Genomic DNA, 22,449 nt, shown 5'->3' on the forward strand with positions numbered 1-22,449 from the left:
TCAATGCCACTTTTGTTTTTCTCTTTCAAGTATCATTTCCATCCATAATGGTCCCACTGGCCCGGATTTTGCCCAATAAGAACCGAGATGAACTGAATGGCTTTTTTAACAAACTCATTAGGAATGTGATGGCCTTGCGGGACCAGCAAGCAGCAGACGAGGTAACGTATTTTAATAGGACACAGCATCGAAATGGAGTAGAAGCTAAGCTGGCGTCGCTGTCTGTTTTCTCTCCCTCCAGTCCCAACCCCACACACCCACGCCATGCTGTCCTTCGGTGGCCTACCCCTTAGAGCTTGCCGGGGCGGCCGAGGCGGGGCAGTGAGGAGGGGAAAATAAGGAGAGAAAGGTGAAAGCAAGCAGGAAGGGCGGTGGGGAGAAGCCCAGAGCAATCTGTCCACACTCTGACCCAGGCGAGTAGAATTCAAGCTGTCCTCCCCCAAGCCCACGGGCCTCCCTATTTCAAGCATCACTCCCAGCCCAGGTTACGGGCAGCCTCAGAGAGTTTTCTGGGTAAATTCGCCCACGTGTTTTTCATCGGTGTATTCTTTATATTGAAAAACAGCAAGATGGGGCTCTACAGCACCAACAGCATCATCATTAGAGGGGAGTTCAGGCAGCTGTCACCAGCCCCGCGTTCCCTTTCTGCGTGGAGGGCGTTGCTGCAAAATGCGTGGTTGAGGGCTTCGCGTGCTTCACTGAGACCTAGAAATTGCTTTCCTCCTTGAAGACTTGCCCTATGCTTGGCTCACAGTAGGAATCGAGTAAATATTTGTTGACTGAACTTGGCTGAGAATAGAAATAGGAGTTTTCAGTGTTAAGGAAAAGAATTTCAATATTGCATGTGCTCATGCATGTATAATGCTATTCTTTATGGCCCTTACTGCAGTCAAGGAAACCACGTAAAAGGAAGAAACAAGGCTGAAGTGTCTTCCTGAGCTGACTTGTGTCAGATGTAGCTGTGGCGTGTTTTCTCAAAGACTGGGCGGCTCAGGGGGGATCACCAAGCGGGGGACGGAGGGCCAGCGCTGCAGCGTTGGCCGAGCAGGAGATCAGGGCTCAGTTAGTGGCTGGGAGCACGGAGCAGCCTCAGGCACAGCCTCGGCCTGCCCGGCTTCACTTTCTGGATCCTGTGCAGCCAACGTGTCCAAGACCAGAAGGTGACGGAAGCTCACAGGTGCAGACGAGCTCACGGCCCTTTGGCCCAAACCACTGAGAACTCAACCTGCCGCCCTTAGAGGTGTGGGAAGAATCAGCTCCCTGGTGTCCCTGGCCCAGCTCTGCCGTCTAAAAGGACAGACCGTTCTCATCCAGGTTCACGCCTCTCCAGGGTGAGGATGGAGCCCGGGGAAGGAGTGGCGAGGGAAGTCCCATTTTCAAACCTTAGTATTGCGGTGAAGGTCCTCCTTCACGCATATGGGGCTTGTCACACACCCCGCCCCCAGCCTGAAACCCACTGGTTGTAGAATCAGGCTGAAAATTCTAACCCCGTTGCACCAAATAGCTTACTAAGAGGTGAGGGGTTATTAAAGGTCCAATTACTGGGATCGCCTCAAGCTTTTCCTTTTATAAACTCGAGAGCTATTTGTTTCAAACAATGAGCTGATCTGAGAAAAACCTCCCAACCACAAATCCAGGACTGCCCGTGTCAAGACAGAGCTATATGGTTACTAAGAAAACTTGCTTTAAACCCATCTAAACTCTGTAGACATTCCATCAAGCAGATGTGTGTTTGCGCAGTGGAAAATGCAGCACAGATGTTAAAAGGTAAATATTTTCCTAAGCTCTGGCCGATGGGTGGATTAGACACCTACATCTATCAGGGTGCATATTTCTCTTGGATATAACCATAAACCAGCACTGTTGCAGTCCTAAATGGGCAGTGTTCAAATAGCCTCCGTGATGCAGTGCAAACAAAAGAAACCCATCTACACTAATGCTCCTCTCCAGTGCACAGGCCCCAGAGAGCAGCCCTTTCCTCTGGCCTCTGGAGCTGGAGGTTAAGACAGATTTCTGTAAGGCTCCATAGCCCTGAAGCAGCCTGGCTGAGCCGGGATGAGAGGAAAGGGTGCCAGCTGCAGCTCTGCCACGGGGAAAACCCAACAGTGTGGATGTGCCTGTGCCCTCCCTCCCATCATGGCCCCCACACGACTCCAGCAAAGCCACAAGCAAGCCTCAGGGACCACAGCTGTACCGCACCCAAGGAGTTTCACACGTGCCGGCCAAGAGAGAGCCCAGGGATGCTCTGGGGTCCCCAGCTAGCATCCAGGAGCCGACAGAGCAGAGGATGCTCACCTCCCACGCGTGCCATCGTGCCCTGCCCCGGGACCAGGGGTAGAGTCCCAGTTGTTGACCAGGCAACAGGAAGGCAGCTGGCGGAAAGCCAACCCTTGTGGATGCCATTTGGGAAGCAGAACGAGTAGGGCTAGGGTGGAAGGAGGGTGGAAAGGGCCATTCTCTCAGCCATTCCCACCCAAGCAGACTGGCAGGACACTGAGGCCCTGCCTCCTAAGTCTCAAGGTTCTTGCCACCCACAGGCTTAGCTGGGAGCCCTGCTGGAATCTCAGCAGACACCTCCCAAGGTCACAAAGCTGGGAAGCAGCAGAGCTGCAAACGTCTCATGTCTCCAAGGTTCCTGCTCCAAGTAGCACGCAGTTGCGAGCAGATCCAACACAGCCTTCCTCAAAATGCACGTAGGGCGTTGCATGTTTATCTGTGGAGTTATTTATTGCAGAGCTAACATGTGCTCAGCACAGTACAGGAATGGTGTGCGAGCGGGGTGGGGCAGGATCCTGCCCTGGAGATGCAAGCGACCCCACGTGACATAACAACCACCTTAACAGATGCTAACGTGTGTGACATAGATTATTAATGCAATAGGAATTCAGAAGCCAACCGGTTGAGACAATGATACAACAAGTAAAGTTCTCTGAAATTATCATTTTTTCTGTTGGTGGTTCTAATGTTCTCCCTTATGCTGTTGAGTCCCATAAACTTCAGAAAAGAGTAACGTATTGGTTGTCACTCTTCACATCAAAGAGCTGTTCAAAGATGGGATGTGCCAGGTACACACTTTGTCAACCCTAAAGCCATACGTAAACACTTCCATTGCTACCATTAGGGGTAGTAAAAATATAAAGAATATGCAGATTGCTGATAAGGAAGGTAGGGGGAAATGGTAAGAAACCTCTAACCGCTTAAATGGGGTAGGAGATTACTGAGGATAAAAAGGACCCACAGGAGGAGTCTAGGCTAAGGGACGCAAAATAAGGACTGGAGACTTTGAAGACAGGCTTTACCAAAGCTAGTTCCCTCCCCCGCCCCCAGGTCCTGTTAACTCCCCGCTGTGAGAAACACATGGCGCAGAAGTAAGCCCTGGATGGTGGGAAAGTGAACAGCGGAGCACGTGCTTTGATTTAAATCCATATGATGCTTCAGTTGCTTTCTTGCTGGAAAGACCAACCAGCCAACAATACAAACACGGATAAAGTAAAAACAATAAAAGCCCCCCTGGTTTTCCCAGCTCCTCAGCTCACTGTGAACTGTGGGGTATGGATGTTGCTAAACATTTTCTATGCAGGGACAAACATAATTAAAGATATTGTCCATGTCCTGTTCTTACAGAAATGAGATTCTCCTATGCATACTGTCCTGCAACTTGCTCTTTTTACTTACTGAAGTGGCTTAACATCTTCTTGACTCAGCCCAGATAGAGCAGCCTCATCCTCTGTAACGGCAGCATCACAGTCTGCTGCTGGCCGCGCTAGTCTCTGAACCAGTGCCGCAGTGAGGGATGGGCAGCGGGGTTCCAGGTTCTCTCCATCTCAGACAACCCTGCAATGAAAATCCTCGTTCCTCTCGAGCTCTTTAAAAGCTGCATGTGGACTTCCCCGGCAGTCCAGTGGTTAAGATTCCGTGCTTCCACTGCAGGGGGTGTGGGTTCGATCCCTGGTTGGGGAACTAAGATCCCACATGCTGCGCAGCCAAAAAAAAAAAAACGAAGTGGAAATATAGTGTCCTACACATGAAACCTACCTAATGTTATAAACCAATGTCACCTCAATAAAAATAAGAAATTTTTAATAAATAAATAAATAAAAGCTGCGTGTGCACATCTTCTTTTGTGCTCCAAGAAGCCTCTCTTATGTGACTCTAAGGCCAAAATATGCTCTTCCTTCTTTTGTTCCTTAGAGGCGGAGAGATTTCCTCCAAATGGTCCTGGATGCCCGACACTCCACCACCTCCGTGGGTGTGGAGAACTTCGACATGGTCGGGCAAGTCTTCTCTGCCACTGAATGCACAGTGAACCCTTCCCAGCAACACCAGCCCAGACTCCTGTCCAAGCCTTTGACTGTGGACGAGGTGGTGGGCCAGGCCTTCATCTTCCTCATCGCCGGCTACGAGATCATCACCAACACTCTCTCTTTCGCCACCTACCTCCTGGCCACCAACCCTCACTGCCAAAAGAAGCTTCTGAGAGAGGTGGACCATTTCAGCGAGAAACATGTGAGTACAGCTGTCCATGCGATTGTATGCTCATAGAAGTGAAACTTATTTTTGATAACCATCTTGTTAAAATCACATTCTAAGTTTATAAGGATGCCATGGCCCGCCTTCCCAATCTCTCTGGGTTAACGAGTAAAATGGAGTGCTCAGAACAACAGGGAAAAAGAAAAAAAAGAAAAGAAAAATTGTCCCATGCCTTCATGGTCTGGGGTGGTCCATGAAACCAAGCCTGGCTCAGAGAAGCTGCAGAGTCCCGGGCAGTCAGCGTCAACGATCAGGGATGGGGAAGGAGGTCTGGTTTCCCAATGCTCTGTCTGTGGGGTCTTCATGCTCAGGGAGGTGGATGTGAGCCGGGAAATGGAGCCAAGTGGAAGGCAGAAGCAGGCCTAAGGATGGGCCAAGTCAAAGCCGGAATGGAGATGGGGGCAGTGCTGGGGAATAGGTCTGTGATTGGAGTGATGTGAAACAGGGCCAAGTCCAGATTCTAGATATTCCTTCTAGATGGGGCTGCTCTTTGCTGGACTGGAAGCAAACTTCCAAAGGTGCTGAGCTCGGCTACTGTTTCTTCTGCTTATGTGTGTACTGCTTTGACTTATGAGTTGTTAAAGAAAGTCATTTAAAAACTCTGCACTTTCAAAGGAAGACCACCATAATAGAAATCTTTCTAGTACATTCTGATGTAATGACTATTACATTCACAATGTTGGGAGGAGGCCTGTTCCATTATTGGAACCGTCAGAAATTTTTTTCATATATTGAGCTGAAAACTGCTTCCCAGGAAATTCCACTTCTTTATCCCACTGGGGAAAGTAGATGCAAGGTGAGGCTTTCTTTTGGAAACTGCACTACCTGTGTTACTAATTGCCTCAACTTCTGGCTCACCACGAGCTTATGGTCCACGTAAAGTTCTGTGATGTTATGACATCCGCCAAGCCCGGTGTCCCCAGTCCACTGCTTGGACCATTGATCTTCTGAGCATAGGTGCAAGAGTTTCGATTTATCCTGATTATTGGGCAAGTCAGCCAAAATAATTTCGAATCTTGATTCTACCATCTGTCATATTAGCAATTCCTCCGGCTCTGTGTCATCTGAGACTTGCTGAGCATGTCTCCTATTTCATCCAAGTCATTGATTAAAATGTTGAGCAGGACAGGTCTTCCCTGCAGGTTGACATTGATCTATTAATCAATATTCTTTGGGCATGGAGTCTCAACAAGCCATGAATCCATTAACCCTACTACCTACTTCCACCACCCGTCTCACCCCATTTCATAGGTAGTTGTGGGGTTTTTTCAGTTGAGGAGGTCAAGGAGGAAGGATCAAAGATGACTGGGGTACATTACTGCAAGAGAGATAAGGGGAGCTGAAGGTATATTCGGATGCAATTAGGGCAGGAAACAAAACCCAACCCCAAATGATTTAAATACACACATAAAAGGAGGGAGGTACTTATTAATACAAATCACTGAGCAGCTAAGGGGTAGATGTGGCTTCAAGCAACTCTTTATCGAGGCTCAAAGATGCACTCAGGTCCCAGTTTCTCCCCACTTCTTGTTTGTGCTTCCTTCATACTGGTCCCACTCTCAGTTGTGCCCTCGTCTTGAAGCCCCAAGCAGCCTGCTAAGAACACCTGGGACTACAGGTTTCCTTGCTCATAACCAATGGAAAAGAGAGCCTGTGACCCCAAATTCTCAGCAAGAGTCATCAGGTTCACTCTGGTCAGAATGCTTAAGTCACTGCCCATTCTTGAACGGACTGTTGTGGCCAGGGGAAGGGGGGCATGCATGGGCCTCAGTCAATCAATCCCACCCCCAGAGTCAATTGTACCCAAGTCAGACGTCTGCAGAACTTGGGAGAGCGACCTCCCAGAGGAAGCTCCGACAGCTATCCCAGGAAGGCGGTCAAGGCAGGAGAGGGAATTTAGCCCCCTGGTCTCAAATAAACCAGAAGGCCGGTCAAACTGAAGACTTTGGAAGCATCTAGAGAGTGGTCAGCCATGTAGTGGACACGGTAGTGGCCTGGAGAGGGGACAGCAGCTCTGAGAGGTAGAAGCCATGATTCTCACCTTCAGGGACTTTAATTGCCAAATAAAACAATAAGTTATGTCTATTTCAACAATCCCTCCTTCCAAATGAAATTCTCCAGGGCAACAGAAGGTAGCACTTAATCAGGTCTAGAATGTGTGGTGTCATTCACAGAGCTCGGGGCTCCGGGAGTCTGTCCCCCCAGCTACACTGGTTATGTTCACCTGCACAGGGAGGGTTTCCATAGGCCTTCATTCAGAGGCCCTCACGCACACAACCCCTTACCTCTGACATGGCCTAGACTGACCTTGACCTCAAGGAGGGTGATACGATCTCACTAAACCCTGGCCTCCTTCAAATCCCCCCAACCTAGGATGGGGGCTTCTTTCCCCAGAGAACGACCTCCCGTGGGGCTGTGCGGAATGCACATGGGCAAACAAACAGATTTCAGGAGGTAAAGTTTTTCAAACTTTAGTGTACATAAAATCATCTGGGAAGATTGCTAAGATGCAGAGTCCAGGGCCCTTCCTGCAGAGATTCTCATTCCATAAGTCTGGGCCAGGGCCCAGGAACCTGTATTTTAAATACACATCCCAGGTGATTCTGACGCAGGCGGTCCCTGGTTCCACCTTGAGAATACAGCCTTGGACTCTCAGGGTCCAAAGCCCTGCCCCAGCCATGAAAGCCCCTGGGTCATTTTCTTTCTCTAGGTAACAGGTGGGACTGTCTCTGAGAAATGGGCATATATAGAGCTGGTCTTTTTCAAAAATAAATTTGGTAGAGCCACAATAGTGTTAAAAGTTGTACAGTTTGCACGTGGTACACACGCAATAAATAATTTTAGGTTCTCTTTTTTCTTTTCTTTTCTTTTTTTTTCTGTAATCAGAGTTCTGTTAATATGGGCCATCTGTCAGAACATGGAAATGCAGTTTAGATGTTCACACATTAGATATTTTCCTGAAAATATTCCTGAAAATTTGCATGTAAAGTATGACTTGTGATAATTTTCCTGCTGGTTTCCATTCAACAAATATTTTCTGAGTGCCAGTTAATACCAGAGTCAGGCTCCAGACCCTACATCCAAGGACGTTCTGATCTAGTTCTTCCATGATATCCCTGTAGAGTCCTGCACATCTCATTAGATGGTCTTGTATTTGTCAATGAGGTCACTGGATTTGAGCTCTAGAGTTTCTCTTCCCTGAGCCATACCCTTTTTTTTAGCAATGCCCTTAGAGAATCCAACAAAAGCTATGCTTTCTCCCCAAGAAAAAGTATGTATGTGTGTACTGTATCAGGATTCTTTCTGCTGACAGTAATAGAAAACTCAACCGAGGCTGGCTCAGAGAGTTTATTGACCCACGTAACTGAAAACTGCAGAGTAAGCCTGCCTTCAGGTATGGCTTGACGCAGGGGCTCAAACTCCGTCACTGAGACCCAGGTTGCTGTCTCTCCCCCTCTCTCAGCTCCAGTCATGCTGGGCACACTCCGTTCTTAGACAGGATCTCCCCTAGTAGTCTCAAGACAACTGTGTAACCAGTATGTTGAACAGCCTGAACTAAGTGAACATGGAATCCTGAACACGGAATCCTTTTGTGTTTTTTCCAATTATTTCTTTTAAATATGCTCTGACAAATCTCATCCCCTTTCCTTGATGATACTTCGGACAGATCGCAGAGGTTTCTGTTCCCTTTGGCCTTAAATAACTCAGCAGTCTGGTCCAGGCTAAAACTTCAGTCTCAGATCCAGTTCAATGCCCGTCCATCCCCTTAGCTCAGGCTGACCTACGGCCTGAGGAAGCTGTCTGGGGGAGGCGGTGTGGTTTGTTCTTCACCCACCTTCCCCTCCTTCCCCGGTGTCTCCTGTACCCCCATCTCCTCCCAGGGGTGGGGCTTCTAACAGATCCCTAAATCCTCTCCTAGCCCCTCCCCTGTGGTATGAAGGTATGTGGCCTCTGGTATGAAGCGGACGGATGCAGGCGTTATTCAGAGGGCTGACTCCTGCGACCACCCCATATCCCCACAGTTCCCTGATGGGGGAGGGGCTCCTGCCTCACAGCTTCTGGGTGCTGGGGTCTCCTGGTGGCAGCCAATCCTCTTAAGCAGGGTACTGGCAAGGTGGCTGGAGCTGACCAATGATGCCTTGCAGTATCTGAGTGGCACACAGGAGTCACACATCTTGGCCACACCCACAGGGGCTACTCCCTCTGCTGTCCCCTGTCTGTGCCCTGACATCTCTCTCCGGTTACTTTTCCTTTGCTCACGTAGGTAGAGAGGGCAAAGGAACCATCGTGCTGCATCAGCAGACGGCCGCCATGCTCGGGTGGCTGCCTCGTCTCTCTAGGAACGGTTCTTTTGGAGCGCCCCCCGACCTCCTCGACTCAGGACAGGAGAACTCTTCTCCAGGCTGAAGACCCCTTGCCCTGATACGTTTTCCTTAAGTCCCTCTCATCTCTTCATGGGCTGAGGATAGGGGCAGTGGAGAGCTGGTTCAGGTCCAGCATGAAGGAAGAGTCTCTGTCCTGGGGGTTCTCAGTGGAAGTCTTGCAGCATCTCACTGATAGACACTGGGTCATGCGCCTCCCTCTCAGCCCATCACCGGGGCTGAGGGGAATATGATGCTCTGACTGGCTTAGACCTGGGTCACTCCCCATCCCTGGATGGTGCCCAGAAGGGGCCTCGCCGGAGCCACCCAGAACTCAAATGGAGGAGGAGTGGGTCCCTAAGCCCCTGTTACTAGAAGTGGGGTGAGTGGCTGCTAGGTGGCCAGAAAACAGTGTGTCCACCCACGTACATGGAATCCATGCTCTCCAGATTAGAAGCTCCACTTTCAAATTCTGTGCCGTGCAATCCCACTCGCCTTTCCCCTGAACGTGTAAAAACAAGCTTTCCAAAGCTGAAGGTATAAATCCAACAGTGACTCGTACTGCCTGCTCTTCTGCACTGCTAAATGATGTGTGCTTCTTGTAAATCATGTGGTCACTTCACACCAAGTGCCTGGCGATGTCCACAGAGCCAGCCAATGCTTCTTCATGGGTTAGAGTGATGCCCGGGTTGGCAGTTGGCCTTATAGCATCCTTTACCAGTGAAGATGGGAAATTGTCGGTGGTGAGGCCACTAATTCAGGGGCTCTCCTTGAACAGAACTAAACTTCTGGCACATATAGGGACACTCCAAGGCCATCCTTCACTATTGGGGATTATCTTGATACACGCTTTACACCCCACGCGTTCAGTGTGGTAATACCCCATCTCTCGCCACCCTTTTTGACTCAAGTGGCCTTGACTGCTTTTCTCCTTTCAGGGCAGAGATCTCTGTTCCAGTATAAAATATAGCTATAATAGTCTGTAACGCATGCCTCGGGGCTGCTTCTTTCTAGAACATGTATGTTTCCTCCCAAATCATCTGGCTTTGGAATTGTGTCTGGCCTCCCCTCCTTTCACAAAACTTTCTTTCTCAAGTCACCAGTCTCATGGGGAACTCTCTTTTTTCCCCACGTGTTTCCTCAGTCATCTTAAAGGGGAGGTACCTTCAATAGGGGAGGAGTGGGGAAAGATTTGTGCCATTTGGACCATTTGTAAAATTGAGAAAACACACAGATTATTTAATAAGACCTCTGTAGTATGGGTGCTTCATTGTGTTCTCCAATATCTAATTTTGAAAAGGATGAGAAGGAAAAAAAAAAAAACTTCTTTCCATATAAATTGTTTTTGCTGTAGCTTTAGCACTTTATGTTGAAATTATTGACTTTTGATCTGGCTAAACCATTCTCTTTCCTTCTCTTTGGTGCCGGACTGCGGCAGCCAAAATTTATGACCCATCTTCCTTCTGCTTAATTTGTTGTTGTAAATCTGCTGTGCAGAACCCAGCTGTAAATTTATCACCAATTGGACTAGATTGATACACAGCCTCTCTTCAGGATGATGTGAACACAGTTATGCCTTAGAAGGAGGGCCAGATTCTTACAACTTCTCTTGAAGAGCTGCTTTGTAACCACTATAAATACCTAATTAAAATACAACTTTTTCTCTTAAGGATAAAAGAACATTCTATGCTGGGTATTTCAGCTGATTAGCTCATGCTGCTAATGTGAGCAAGGGTGAGGATTTGTTCCTTGAAGTAGCCAGAGGATCTCAAAGGAAAAAACATATTCTGTGGCTCACACACGCACACGCACGCGCACACACATGCACGCACACACGCACGCACAGAGTCACTTTGCCCCATCCAGCTGTTTCATAAATACACGTCCTTTTTCACAGGGGTAGGGTTGGGTGGAAAAACTGTGAATATCTTAACACAAATTCATCCTCACTATGGAAAAAAAAAAGTCTCCCAGTTTGGATTCCACTCAGGGTCAATCTTCAGGGCCCTTTTCACAGGGAGCAGGCCAATCTTAAACTTGATTTTAAGATTCAAGTGAAAAACTGGAAATGGGTTTTTCCCCATTGAGAAGGTTTCCTGCCCTATGCCCAGGTCTGCTGGGGCCCTGCTGTCTGACAGTTTAGGAGGGGTCCACTCAGCTGCTCCCCTGATTCAATCTCCCAGCCACACGGGGCTTAGTGGTTCTTCTGGAAGCTTCCCTTTCCTACAGATCCCATAATAGTACAACAGAACACAAAGCAACGAGGTACGAAGCAAGAGATAGGAACAAAGAACAACTTAGAGCTCTAAAGTCAAACTGTGAAACAAAGACGAGAACCGGGACGCCGGCACAGTGAGGTTAGCGTCAACAGACGGCAGTACCAGCCTTAGGGTGGAACGCCTCAAAATACAACGTACACATGAATCCCCTGGGGATCTTGCTAAACTGCAGGTTCCGATGCAGTAGGTCTGGGGTGGGGCCTGAGACTCTGCATTCCCAACGAGTTCCCAGGTGACGCTGATGCTGCCAGTCCATGGCCCACCCTCTGAGCAGCCAGGTTCCAAACCCTAAAGACTGCACCTCCCTCCGTTGTGAAGTACGTAACGAGTATTTCTTTCTTTCTTTTTTTCTTTTTGCGGTACGCGGGCCTCTCACTGTTGCGGCCTCTCCCGTTGCGGAGCACAGGCTCCGGACGCGCAGGCTCAGCGGCCATGGCTCACGGGCCCAGCCACACCGCGGCACGTGGGATCTTCCCGGACCGGGGCACGAACCCGCGTCCCCTGCATCGGCAGGCAGACTCTCAACCACTGCGCCACCAGGGAAGCCCAAGTATTTATTTCTAATGATAGCTAAAGTACTGACGTTCTGCCAATGATTTACCTTTTGTTAATAAAGTAAAACAGTTCCAAAATTCTTCCAACAATAATGGTTTCACTCTCACTTGACTGAGAGAGAGAGAAAGTGATGCAGGAATTAATTCTGGATGTGTCTTCAGAAGTGTACTGCCTATAACCCTAAAATCATCTTGCTTCCTTAAATACAGTTGTCCCTTGAACAACACGGGGGTTAGGGGTGCCAACCTGCTGCACAGTCAAAAATCTGCGTATAACTTTTGACTCCCTGAAAACTTAACTACTTAGCCTAAGTAATAGTAGTAATAGTAACTTAGCCTAACTAATAGTCATAGTAATAGTAGCCTAAGTAAAACTCAGCCTACTATTGACTGGAAGTCAATTAACATATATTTTGTGTGTTAGGTTATACACTGTATTCTTACAATAAAGTAAGCTAGAGAAAAGAAAATGTTAAGAAAATCATAAGGAAGAGAAAATACGTTTACAATACTGTCCTGTATTTATTAATACCATAAGCTTACTTCGTCTGTTTACAAGACGAATCATCTGTCAGTACCTGCATCAGTATTGTCTTATATGATACAAAACACTGCAGATGTTACAGGTGCTACGAACACTAGACAGCAAAAAGGAAAAGATAATGTTAAAAAGAAATTCATATTTATTTACAGCTATAATGATTCATGCACTGATCATGAAGAAGCAGCAATAATATGCTTGCTGTATGGTAGCCTAGCCTATATACTAATCAGTATAAAGTTGTGTATGGCACACAGTACTATAGTCGCATTCATAATACAGTATTGGAAACATAGTTACGTTTTTAAAAAAAACCACTGACCCATGATGACAGGCTGATACAGTTTCTCCAATTAGGAGAGAAGCACACTGTATGTAATATAATTATTTGAAAGCAAAGTTATAGAAGAGTAAGAAAACTAACACATTATAAAATTTTATATTAAATATCACCTTTATGCCTGTGTAAGGATAGACTGGTATCTACATATATTTCATGCGTGCGTGACATACCTTTTTCTTAATTTTTTTGATATTTCTAGGCTACGTGGTTTGTAAGTTTTTTCAAATTGTCGCAAATCGCCAACAATTTTTCCAAAATATTTATTGGAAAAAAACTACTTATAAGTGGACCCGTGTAGTTCAAACCCGTGTTGTTCAAGGGACAACTGTAATGTCCTCCGGAGTCGGGGCTGGGGATCTGGGGGGGAGCTTTTGAGTTGATTTAAAGTTGTTTTCAAGGCAGATGAAAGGGGCAACCAAAGCCTTCTCTCCAGATTCACGTGTAGACTGGGCATCTGTCACATTCGACAGGCACCCACCTGGCTGGACCTCTCAGGCAGGGAGCTCCATCTGGACCATATGCACCCCTAATGAGCCCTTGGTGTATACAACGGCTCTGGGTGTCAATTGAGAGGCCATGTCAAAGCACCATGGTCAAAGAGAACTTCCCTGATGCTCTCTCCCCGGGGGCCCAGAGCAAAACCTGTATTGCAGAAGCAGGGGCTGCAGTGGGGGAACCCTGGAAAGTGTCCAACTTGCTCACTTCCTGTCCTTCTTTCTGGAAGTGTCTGACCCAGAGAAGCAGAGTTTCTCACCCTTCCCTGGAATCCCAACAACTAATACCAGAGCAGAGAAGTCTTGACAGCCTACAAGAGGGGCCTCTCTGGTGTGTACCTGGACCTCCACCTTGGAAGTTAAGATTTGTGGCTACTGCTTCCAAAGCACCAATTCTGGGAAGGAAGAAGGAAGACAGGATGGGAGGCATCTCTGTGCCCCATCATTAGACAAGGCAAGAGTCTCCAAAACAAGGTGAACAGCTAACCTGGACCGGGGACAGAGGCCCCGGTTTTAAAGTTCTCAGAAACACACACCACCCAGAACTCAAACTCTTCCACATCGGCTGGAGACATTCAAAGCCCGTGGCCACAGTGACCCCCGGAGAAACTGACCCGCTTTGACTTTGAACTGCCCCCAGGGGCTTCAGCGATGGCAGCCACATCCCCCGGGCTTGTGCCGTCCAGAACTCAAGAGATCCGGGCGGCTCCCTGGCCTCTTGCTGTCTTTCCTCTCCCTCCTCGTCCACCCCATTTCTCTGTTTTCTCTCTTTTCTTCAGTGTTGGCAGCACCATTTAGGCTTCTTGCTCTCTCTCTTTCCCGGATCCTTATTCTGGCTCTAGGATCCAGAGAGACACAGAAGCTTCCCCACTCCGCCCCGTGACCCACTGCCAACTTGGGAGCCCCTGGCCATCCCAGAAGCCTGTAACTGCACGGTGATGTCCCACTATGGGTGTGCTGTGGGTGGTCACGTGGGAGGCTGCTTGGAAGCAGGAGGGACTTGCAAGTGGGCCTTTCTGGACCACCCGGCTTAACCAAGTGTGGTACTTCCGCACCGTGAAGTGCTGTGAATTTTTAGCAATGAATGCGCCAACTCCCGCCCAGCCTTGAGTCCCTGCAGAGCAGTTCCGTCTCCGTAGAGGAGAGGTGACCTGCGAAGAGATGTTCCCCCTGGGAATGGGGCACACCGATCAGCATATATTTGGCATCTTTCATGTGGCGACTCAGAGTATTTTATATTCAATATCTGGGCCTCTAGAGGGGCCAGGCTTTGCAAAGCAAATAAGCTGGTGGCGTTGGTTCACATCAATCCAGGAAAGCGAGAATTGAAAACAAACTTGGGAAAGTGAACGCCACAGGTGAAGCTTGGTGTTCTGTGGGTCCACTTGGCATTGAGCTAGATTCTCAACTGAATGGCTCATTTATTTAACTACTGCTCACATTATGGGCTCTTAAGACATCAAAAGTATGCGTTTTATTCCCAACAATTGGCTTTTGGAATAAACAAATGAACACATACTTTTTTTAAAAACTTCACTGGACTCTGTTGACCAGTGGTGGAGTAGGAACCTCAGAATGGTGACATCCCAGGCAAACGTAAAGACTTTTTAGATAAGACTTTTTAGATCTACCCATCGCTAGGCATCAGATTTCGCCATTAGGAGGTGCTTCCTTTGTTTCAACACACATCCATTATTAAATGCCACTGCTCTTGGGAGGGGTGATATACTCAAGTCCCCACTAGGATGTCAGCCCCATGAGAGCAGAGACTCTGCTTGTCACACTGGTATATCCCAGGGCCTCCCAGAGCGCCTGGCACACAGGAGGCTTGCGACAATGTATGTTCATTCCTTTTCTAACTGGAGACTAACTCAAAGCAAATTTGAGGGAGGGAGTCGTAGGGAGGTTACTGCAAGCTAGAAGGAAGGAAGCAGACCAGAGTCAGCGAGAGAAGACACCGCCGAGGGAGATGCGGGCAGGTGAGAGGGCGCTCGAGGCCCCTACAGACCTAGTCGTGCTCCCACAGGGTTCCCATGGGGCTCAGAACCTGTCATGCCAAGGAAAGGAGGGAACCTGGGCCCTCAGGGTCCAAGGAGACTTTAGGGGCCATGTAGGGCAGCCTCCCACCCAAGACCAATACCTGAGAAAAGGGCATGCCACTCTGCTTGAATGCTCCCAGGAGCAAAGGACTCACTACCTATCATCCTCCCATTATCCTTGATGAAGCTCTCTCTTCCTTACTGGGGGCTGAAATCTGCCTCTGCTGATTGCCCACCCACTTGCCTTTGTCCTACTTCTCTCTCAGTTCATGGTATTTGTCCACTAGCAATCAGCAAATTAATAGTTTCTGTCTAGGGGGCCACTTCCACACTCACTAATAGTCTGTCATCAGGCATCTCAGAGACAGAGAGAGGAAGGAAAATTGGGAAATCAGAAGAGGATATAGAGGCCTTTCTAAAATGTTTGCTTGTGGTCCAGACAGTCCATTTACTTTCAGTTTTCTGGTAAGTCTGTTTTGCCCCAGGACTGTGGACAGCATTACATTTTGTTTTGTTGTGTGTCGTGTTTTCCTTTCCCCCCAGCATTGTGGCTTATAGCTGAGTATGGTACATGTGACAATATCAACCACGTGAGCCTCCTACTCCAGGCATAGGAATATTCCAGATCAGAGAGAATGTCTGACTCCCCTATGAATTGCAATGTGTAAGGTTTATAAAGTTAAGCACTTAGAATTCTGTCTTTAAAATTCAAATATTTAGATTGGGTCTCTAGGACACAAAAGGCAACACCTGTTTCTCACTCGCTTCATTTGATTTTTTTTTTCTTCTTTTTGGTGGCACAAGTTGAGTTTCAAAGACTCATTCCTTGAATGTTCCCTATAGGAGGAATGTAATTAAACTCCACTGGCCTCCCCCTGCTGGGACCAAGCCGGGGCCAGAGCTGTAGGAAACATAAGACAGACACCCTGCGCAAAGAATCCTTACTATAAGGATGAGAAGAGAATCAACCTTCCTCTGGTTATGAGCAAGAAGCTTTAGAAAGCCACCCAGGCTCTTTTTGCAATGGGCTTAGTCTCCAAGACATTTTAATTAGTAATTTAAGACTGGAAGGAAGAGGATCAACTCCTCACCTCCTCAGTGATAGGCAAGGACTTCAGCTCCACGAGAAACCGGTTCAAGTGCTGAGAAGGAGGGAGGCCCGGCGGGAGGGTGGTTCTCGACAAACTTTTTCATGGAAACGGCACAGCTAGGTATCCTGCCCCGTCATTCACTGTGTTTGGGGTCCCACTCGTTGAAGGTGGTTCTCAGCCCTTACCGAGGACAGGCATCGCCTCTTGCTGAGATACCTGGCAGGTGGCGAGCCAAGAAGCGCTCACTTAGGGAGGGGCTCTCAATCACACTTGGACAAAACTCGACTTCTCTCTGACCGAGGAGCACTGCCCCCCAGAGTGCCAGGCCCAGCCCTGCCGAGGGCCCACACGGGGGCATAGAGCTGCTACTCACTGGCAGTGTGACGTGGGTGACTGGCATAATCTCTTTGTTCCTCAGTTTTCCTATCTGTAAAATGGGAATAGCAGCAGTGTGTAGCTCATAAGTCTGTCGTGAGGCCTAAGTGAGTGAATCCATGTACGATTCTGGGCACAGTGCCCAGGTGTTTATGTATATATATATATATATACATATATATATATATATTATATCCCCCTGTACTCTCATCCCCTCTCTGTGCCTCAGTTTCCTTATCTGTGAAAGGACTAGACCTCTTCTCTGCTGGCAGTGATGACGATGATGACGATGGTGATGACTGAATGTTTACATGCCAGGTCCTAAGCTGAATATTTTACATACAAAAGTTAACTTGATTCTCACGATAACTTTATGAAGTAGCAACTATCACCATCCCCATTTAAATGACGGGGAAAGACAGGCTGTATAAGTCAGGGAGCTCCAGAGGACCAGAACCAACAGGAGAGAGAAAGGGGGTAAGACAGAGAGATTTTAAGGAGCTGACTCCTTCCATTGTGGGGGCTAACATGGCCAACATCTGCAGGGCCGGCCAGCAGGCTGCAAACTCGGGCAAAATTCGATCATGCAACCTTGAGGCAGAATTTCTTCTCCAGGAAACCTCAGTTTTTGCCTTCAGCTGATTGGATGAGGCTCATTTCCTTTATCAAAGGTCATCTACTTAAAGTTAACAATTGTAGGTGTCCGCCACATCCACAGAATACCTTCCCAGCAACACCGAGATTAGTGTTAGGTTAAATAACAGGGCACTACGGCCTAACCAAATAGGCACAAAAGACTAACCATCACAGAAGCATTCAGAAAATAAGCAACTTGTCAAAGGTCAGACACTAGGAAGGGCCTAGTCTGGACTGGAGCTCACATCTCCGGCCAGTTAATCTCTGTTCTTCTCAGCACTGTCTCTAGCATCACGAGTCTGCAGTTATTCCTCAATGGCTTGTGCCCCGCCTCGGGGGGAGGGTCAGTGACGGCGCCAGCATTTCGCTAAAGAGGGGCTACCGGGCTGCCTTCGGAGATGAGTGGCTTCAGTTGTGTCTGCACCACACATTCATGGCATTGAGAACATGTCAACTGCCCAGGGCACACAGCGTCACTGCCCAACTTTGCCAGCGCCATCTTTGCCCTGTCATCCTGGCCCTCGGCCTTGAGGATAATACGTTTCCCTGGAAGATCCTGGGTTTGTTGGGGCTTTTTCAGGGTCCGTTCTCTGAGTTTATGAATTCTTTCTTCATGGCCCACAGAGTCGAGATGAAGAGCACGGGGACAGCTTCTTCCCTGGTGCTCATACACCCCTGGACGCTTACCCTACGAGGCAGGAACATTCCTGAAGCAGGAACATCGTACCCCCAGGCTGCTTTCTACCTCTGCAGACACCCTTCTTGGTGCTTTTCTCACTTTTCCATGAAGCTGACCTTGTCTCTTTCATTGTAGAAAGTTCTCCTCTTGCCATCCCAGACTTCCTCTTTGGGTCCCATGACCCTGGAATTTCTCACTAGCTGCTTTTCCTTGTAGTTCATTGTCACTGTATTCTTTGGTAAAGAGCATGAAATGTGCATCCGAGACGTTTGTCTGGCAGCCTCATTGCCAGCCTGCTCCCCATCTGTCCATCCCTGTGCCACGGTGGAGAGGAGCACTGTCCTCCCTCTGCCCGGGTCTCTGCTGGACGCCAGGTTTGATGCTCTCCTGGCTGGAACCAGCTGTTAACTGCTGCTGAAGCCATGTGCATCTTGATTTAGGAAAGTCCTTGGGAAATGGTCAAGAGCCAGGGAACAGCCCTGCATGCTGAGACTGCAGAGGTGCCGCCTGCCCTCCACCCAGAAGTAGGCTCTTCCTGCCTGACCCCTCCCTGACATCACCGCCGCAGGCCCTGCTACCCTCGGACGCCACACAGAGCAGGACCTCCCCAAATTCCCAGAGTCTCTGACTGAAGTGTGCTGAGGCCTGGGGTTATAGAGCAGACCCCAGCCCGCCTCGGTGCAGAATCTGACTTCAGGCAACGAGAGATGTGCTCACAGTTCCTCCTCTCATCCACGCGGCAGCTCAGACCAAGGGCCCACGTGCAAATCAAGGCCCAAGAGCCGCCAGGGGGATCCCCACGTCCTTGAGAACTCACCAAAAATCCCGCTTGCTGGGATCCACCCCAGAGGTTCTGACGTAGTTGGCCTGCCATGAATCCCAGGCATCCCGTCTTTAAAAGCCCCCAGGTGATTCTACGATGCATCAAGTGAAGAGCCATGGCCATACTCCCATGAGGTATATACTCCCATGAGGTGTATACATGCAAGCTTGACTTTAATAGTGACCTCGGCTTGCGCTGTTAAGGACGAGACTCATTTTATAAATACGCCGCCTGATGACTGCAGCTGCCTTTTGCTTTTTAGAAGGTCACTCACTCATCGGGTCACCAGAAAGCAATGGGTTTTCTGTGACTCTTCTGTCATTCAGATCCAGCCCACCCAGAGCACCAAGAAACACAGGCCCTGCCCGGTGAGACCCAGAGCCCCACGACGTGCTTGCTCTGGAACACTCAGCAGACCCGCTTGTTTGAAAGAACTTCTTAGAATTACGGTCCTTCAGTCTGGAGGATACCAAACGCAAGAGGTCATCTGGTCTGTGCCCCACCTCCAGGAGCGGGAGAGGCTATTTCTCCATCTTACCGATAGGACGACTGAGCCCCAGGGAGGTTCCGTCAGGCCACATCTTATCTCTGAATGAAGGAGGTGTGTTTCTGGCTGCCCTGGGCCTTCCCCTCCTCCATCCTCTCACCTTTCCCTGAAAAGCTCCTTTAGTGATTCCCCAGCCTGCCCGCAAATTAGTGATTCGTAGACTTAAAAGATACTAATGATGGTGGCCACCACCATCATCATCGAAACGGTAAACATTTATGAAGCACCATAATCATTCATCATAAATTTTATGTGGTAAATAAATTTGACCTAACTCTATAAAGAAATAGGCCCTTGGGCTTCCCTGTGGCGCAGTGGTTGAGAGTCCGCCTGCCGATGCAGGGGACACGGGTTCGTGCCCCGGTCCGGGAAGATCCCACACGCCGCGGAGCGGCTGGGCCCGTGAGCCATGGCCGCTGAGCCTGCGCGTCCGGAGCCTGTGCTCCACAACGGGAGCGGCCACAACAGTGAGAGGCCCGCGTACCGAAAAAAAAAAAAAAAAAAAAAGAAATAGGCCCTTGCAAACCAAGAATGTTACATTAATTAGAAATCTTCCAGAAGCATCTAATGGAAATGTCTCAGGTTCCATGACACACGTACCTACAATTTGGCGGTTTTCTTTCTGGGCTTGAATCTCTGTGAATTCCTTGTACAGGGTCAGGGCTATCATCCCTCTTCCCGGCTCTCAGTCTGTGACCTGTGGCCGGTTGTAACCCTTTGCTGTTTACGTGAGCTACGTTAAGGTCGGGTGCAGAAACACCCCATGTCCAGCTGGGTTTCATCCAGGAGTGATCCTTAGGGATCAAGTGTTCCCTATAGATTAATACTGATAATAATTATGACGGAAAGAAGAAGAAGAAGAATTACTATTCATTGAACACATGCTCTGTGCCTGGCGCTGGGCCAAGCAATTCTAACAGCCAATTCGATATTTTCTAAATATAGAAAATAGTTCCCACTTTAGAGATTAGGAAAGTGAAACTTGGAGATTAAGTGACTGGCTAAAGGTGGAAGCAGAGCCCAGATGTGAACTCAGATCCACGGGCTCAGAGCTCCTGGGCACTGTTTTGGGAATGACCACCTGGTCTGCAGGAGATTGTTCTACGAGAGCAAATGGTTAGCCACAGCACACGGACACCTTTATGACCATTTTGCTAGTACTGTGACAGCTGGGTCTCTTCAGGGTGTTGGGGAGTCCCCAAAGTCCTCCTCTCTTGGGTGTCCCCTCCCTGCCCTCTGCCACCAAGTACCTAAGGACATTATCAGAATAATGGCTTTTTTTACTTGTATCTTTGGCTCTGAGAAACTAAGAAATCCTAGCAAGTCAAGATGTGTCTGTCTTTACCATAAAAACAACAAACAGATTAATTTATTTCAACAACCAATAAACAGATCACACAAAATTAAAATCCATAGCGAAAGAAAGGGAAAAAACCCTAAGACAAGAAGTACAGCTTCTTTTTACTTAACATTTGATAAATGTATATTCTCCTCATCTGCCCTTGGGTGTCTTAAAATTCTATTGATATTTCCACGTAAAAAAATGTGTTTCCATGTAAAATCTACCATATCAGGAATGCCTCTATTCATTCTGTCCCTTGGGTTTCAGAGAGACAGTTTCTCCCTTTGGGAATAAGTCATACGTCAAACCTGTCATTTATCACCGTGTCCTGTCCTTCAAATTTTAGCTTCAAGCCCACTTAATAAAGTCTGTGAATATCCTGAGAAACATCCTCCTTAGGCGCCATGAGATTTCTGGGGAGATAGGCCATAATCTAGCAAAACAAATCCTGTCCATTGCTGGCATCTAAACAGCATCCTGTTAAATGTCCGTACTTGCTTTCCTCTTCTACAACTGAAGTAAGGATGAAAACATCGTCCATGCCTCCACATCTTACTTCCTACAATGAATATAAAAGCCTTGGAGATGCACTGCGGGTTTCTTCTGGTTAGTCCATTCGTGTCCATGCAAATCAGCTGAAGTGAGAATTGGCCCATGGGTTTAATCCACCTCTGCTGAAGTTCCCTCTTGGACAGAAGTTTCTAGAAATCAGCACTTCCTAGTTGACTATGTTAGGTCATTAGAGGCCTCTCCTTCTTCAGCTGGGAAAGTCAGTGACCAGAAAAACAACAGATTTCCCCCTTAGACTTTGTTTTCCTCAGTCACTTTCAGAAAGTCAAGAGTCAGCAACCTTAGAAGTAATTTCACTTCCTATCCCTGCCTCCCCGTCTCCTTCCTCCTTCTCCTCTTAGGCAGAATGACATGCTTCTGCTTGTTGACCCCTAGACAGGCTCAGCTGTTGACACCAAGTGCAGGATCCTCTTGGTCCTCACATCTGGGCATATAGTAGGTGCCCAACGTTAGCTGAATGAATGAATGAAAGCTAACATCGAAATAAACTTAGAGATCATTCAATCTAATCCCTTTATTTTGCAGACGAGGAAACTGAGGCAAAGGACATTAGGAGACCACCCAAGACCACGCTGTTTGGGTGTGGTTTCCTGACTCCCAGGCCCATCCTCGTTTCTCCATGTGTTCTAATAGCCTGTCCTCCTCTCCTAAGACAGAGTGTAGATGGTGTGCCCTTGTCCCTACCCGCCACTGCTGGGGAAGGGAGAGTTCGAATTTGCAATGTGGGGGCAAGCACAGTACACCCCCAGCACGCCACTTTTGAGCCCTTCCTCAGTGCCTGTATTTTCTCTTCCGGATGAACAAAGAGTTCTTTTTTTTTTTTTTTTGCGGTACGCGGGCCTCTCACTGTTGCGGCCTCTCCCGTTGCGGAGCACAGGCTCCGGATGCGCAGGCTCAGCGGCCATGGTTCACGGGCCCAGCCGCTCCGCGGCATGTGGGATCTTCCCGGACCGGGGCACGAACCCGCGTCCCCCGCATCGGCAGGCGGACTCTCAACCACTGCGCCACCAGGGAAGCCCAAGAGTCCTTTTTAAATTGTATAGGCCTCACCTGCCTTACTCCTGTAATTTCTGCTGCAAACAGCCTGCCTTCCAAGCCTGGCCTGGCAATCTTCGAAGATTCCTTAAGGCCATCTGGCTCCCTGCCCTCCTGTAAGCTTCTGCTGTCGGGACCCCTTTGGGGATGTAACGTGTCCTTAGCAAGATTTTACCCCTACTTTCCAGAAGAGACATGGGCATTTCATCC

General features: G+C 48.5%; 1 protein-coding gene across 2 annotated transcripts in view; it reads left to right on the forward strand.

The window, feature by feature from the left end:
• Positions 1-22,449, forward strand: part of TBXAS1 (thromboxane A synthase 1) — a 150,454-nt gene that overhangs the window by 94,795 nt on the left and 33,210 nt on the right. For both annotated transcript variants that reach the window (XM_060020023.1, XM_060020024.1), the window contains 2 exons: positions 31-161; positions 4,192-4,506. In XM_060020023.1, the coding sequence (XP_059876006.1) occupies positions 31-161; positions 4,192-4,506 (446 nt within the window). The remainder of the gene's footprint in view (positions 1-30; positions 162-4,191; positions 4,507-22,449) is intronic.

The sequence above is a fragment of the Delphinus delphis genome, chromosome 9 (genome assembly GCF_949987515.2).
Source record: "Delphinus delphis chromosome 9, mDelDel1.2, whole genome shotgun sequence".
Classification (NCBI taxonomy): domain Eukaryota; kingdom Metazoa; phylum Chordata; class Mammalia; order Artiodactyla; family Delphinidae; genus Delphinus; species Delphinus delphis.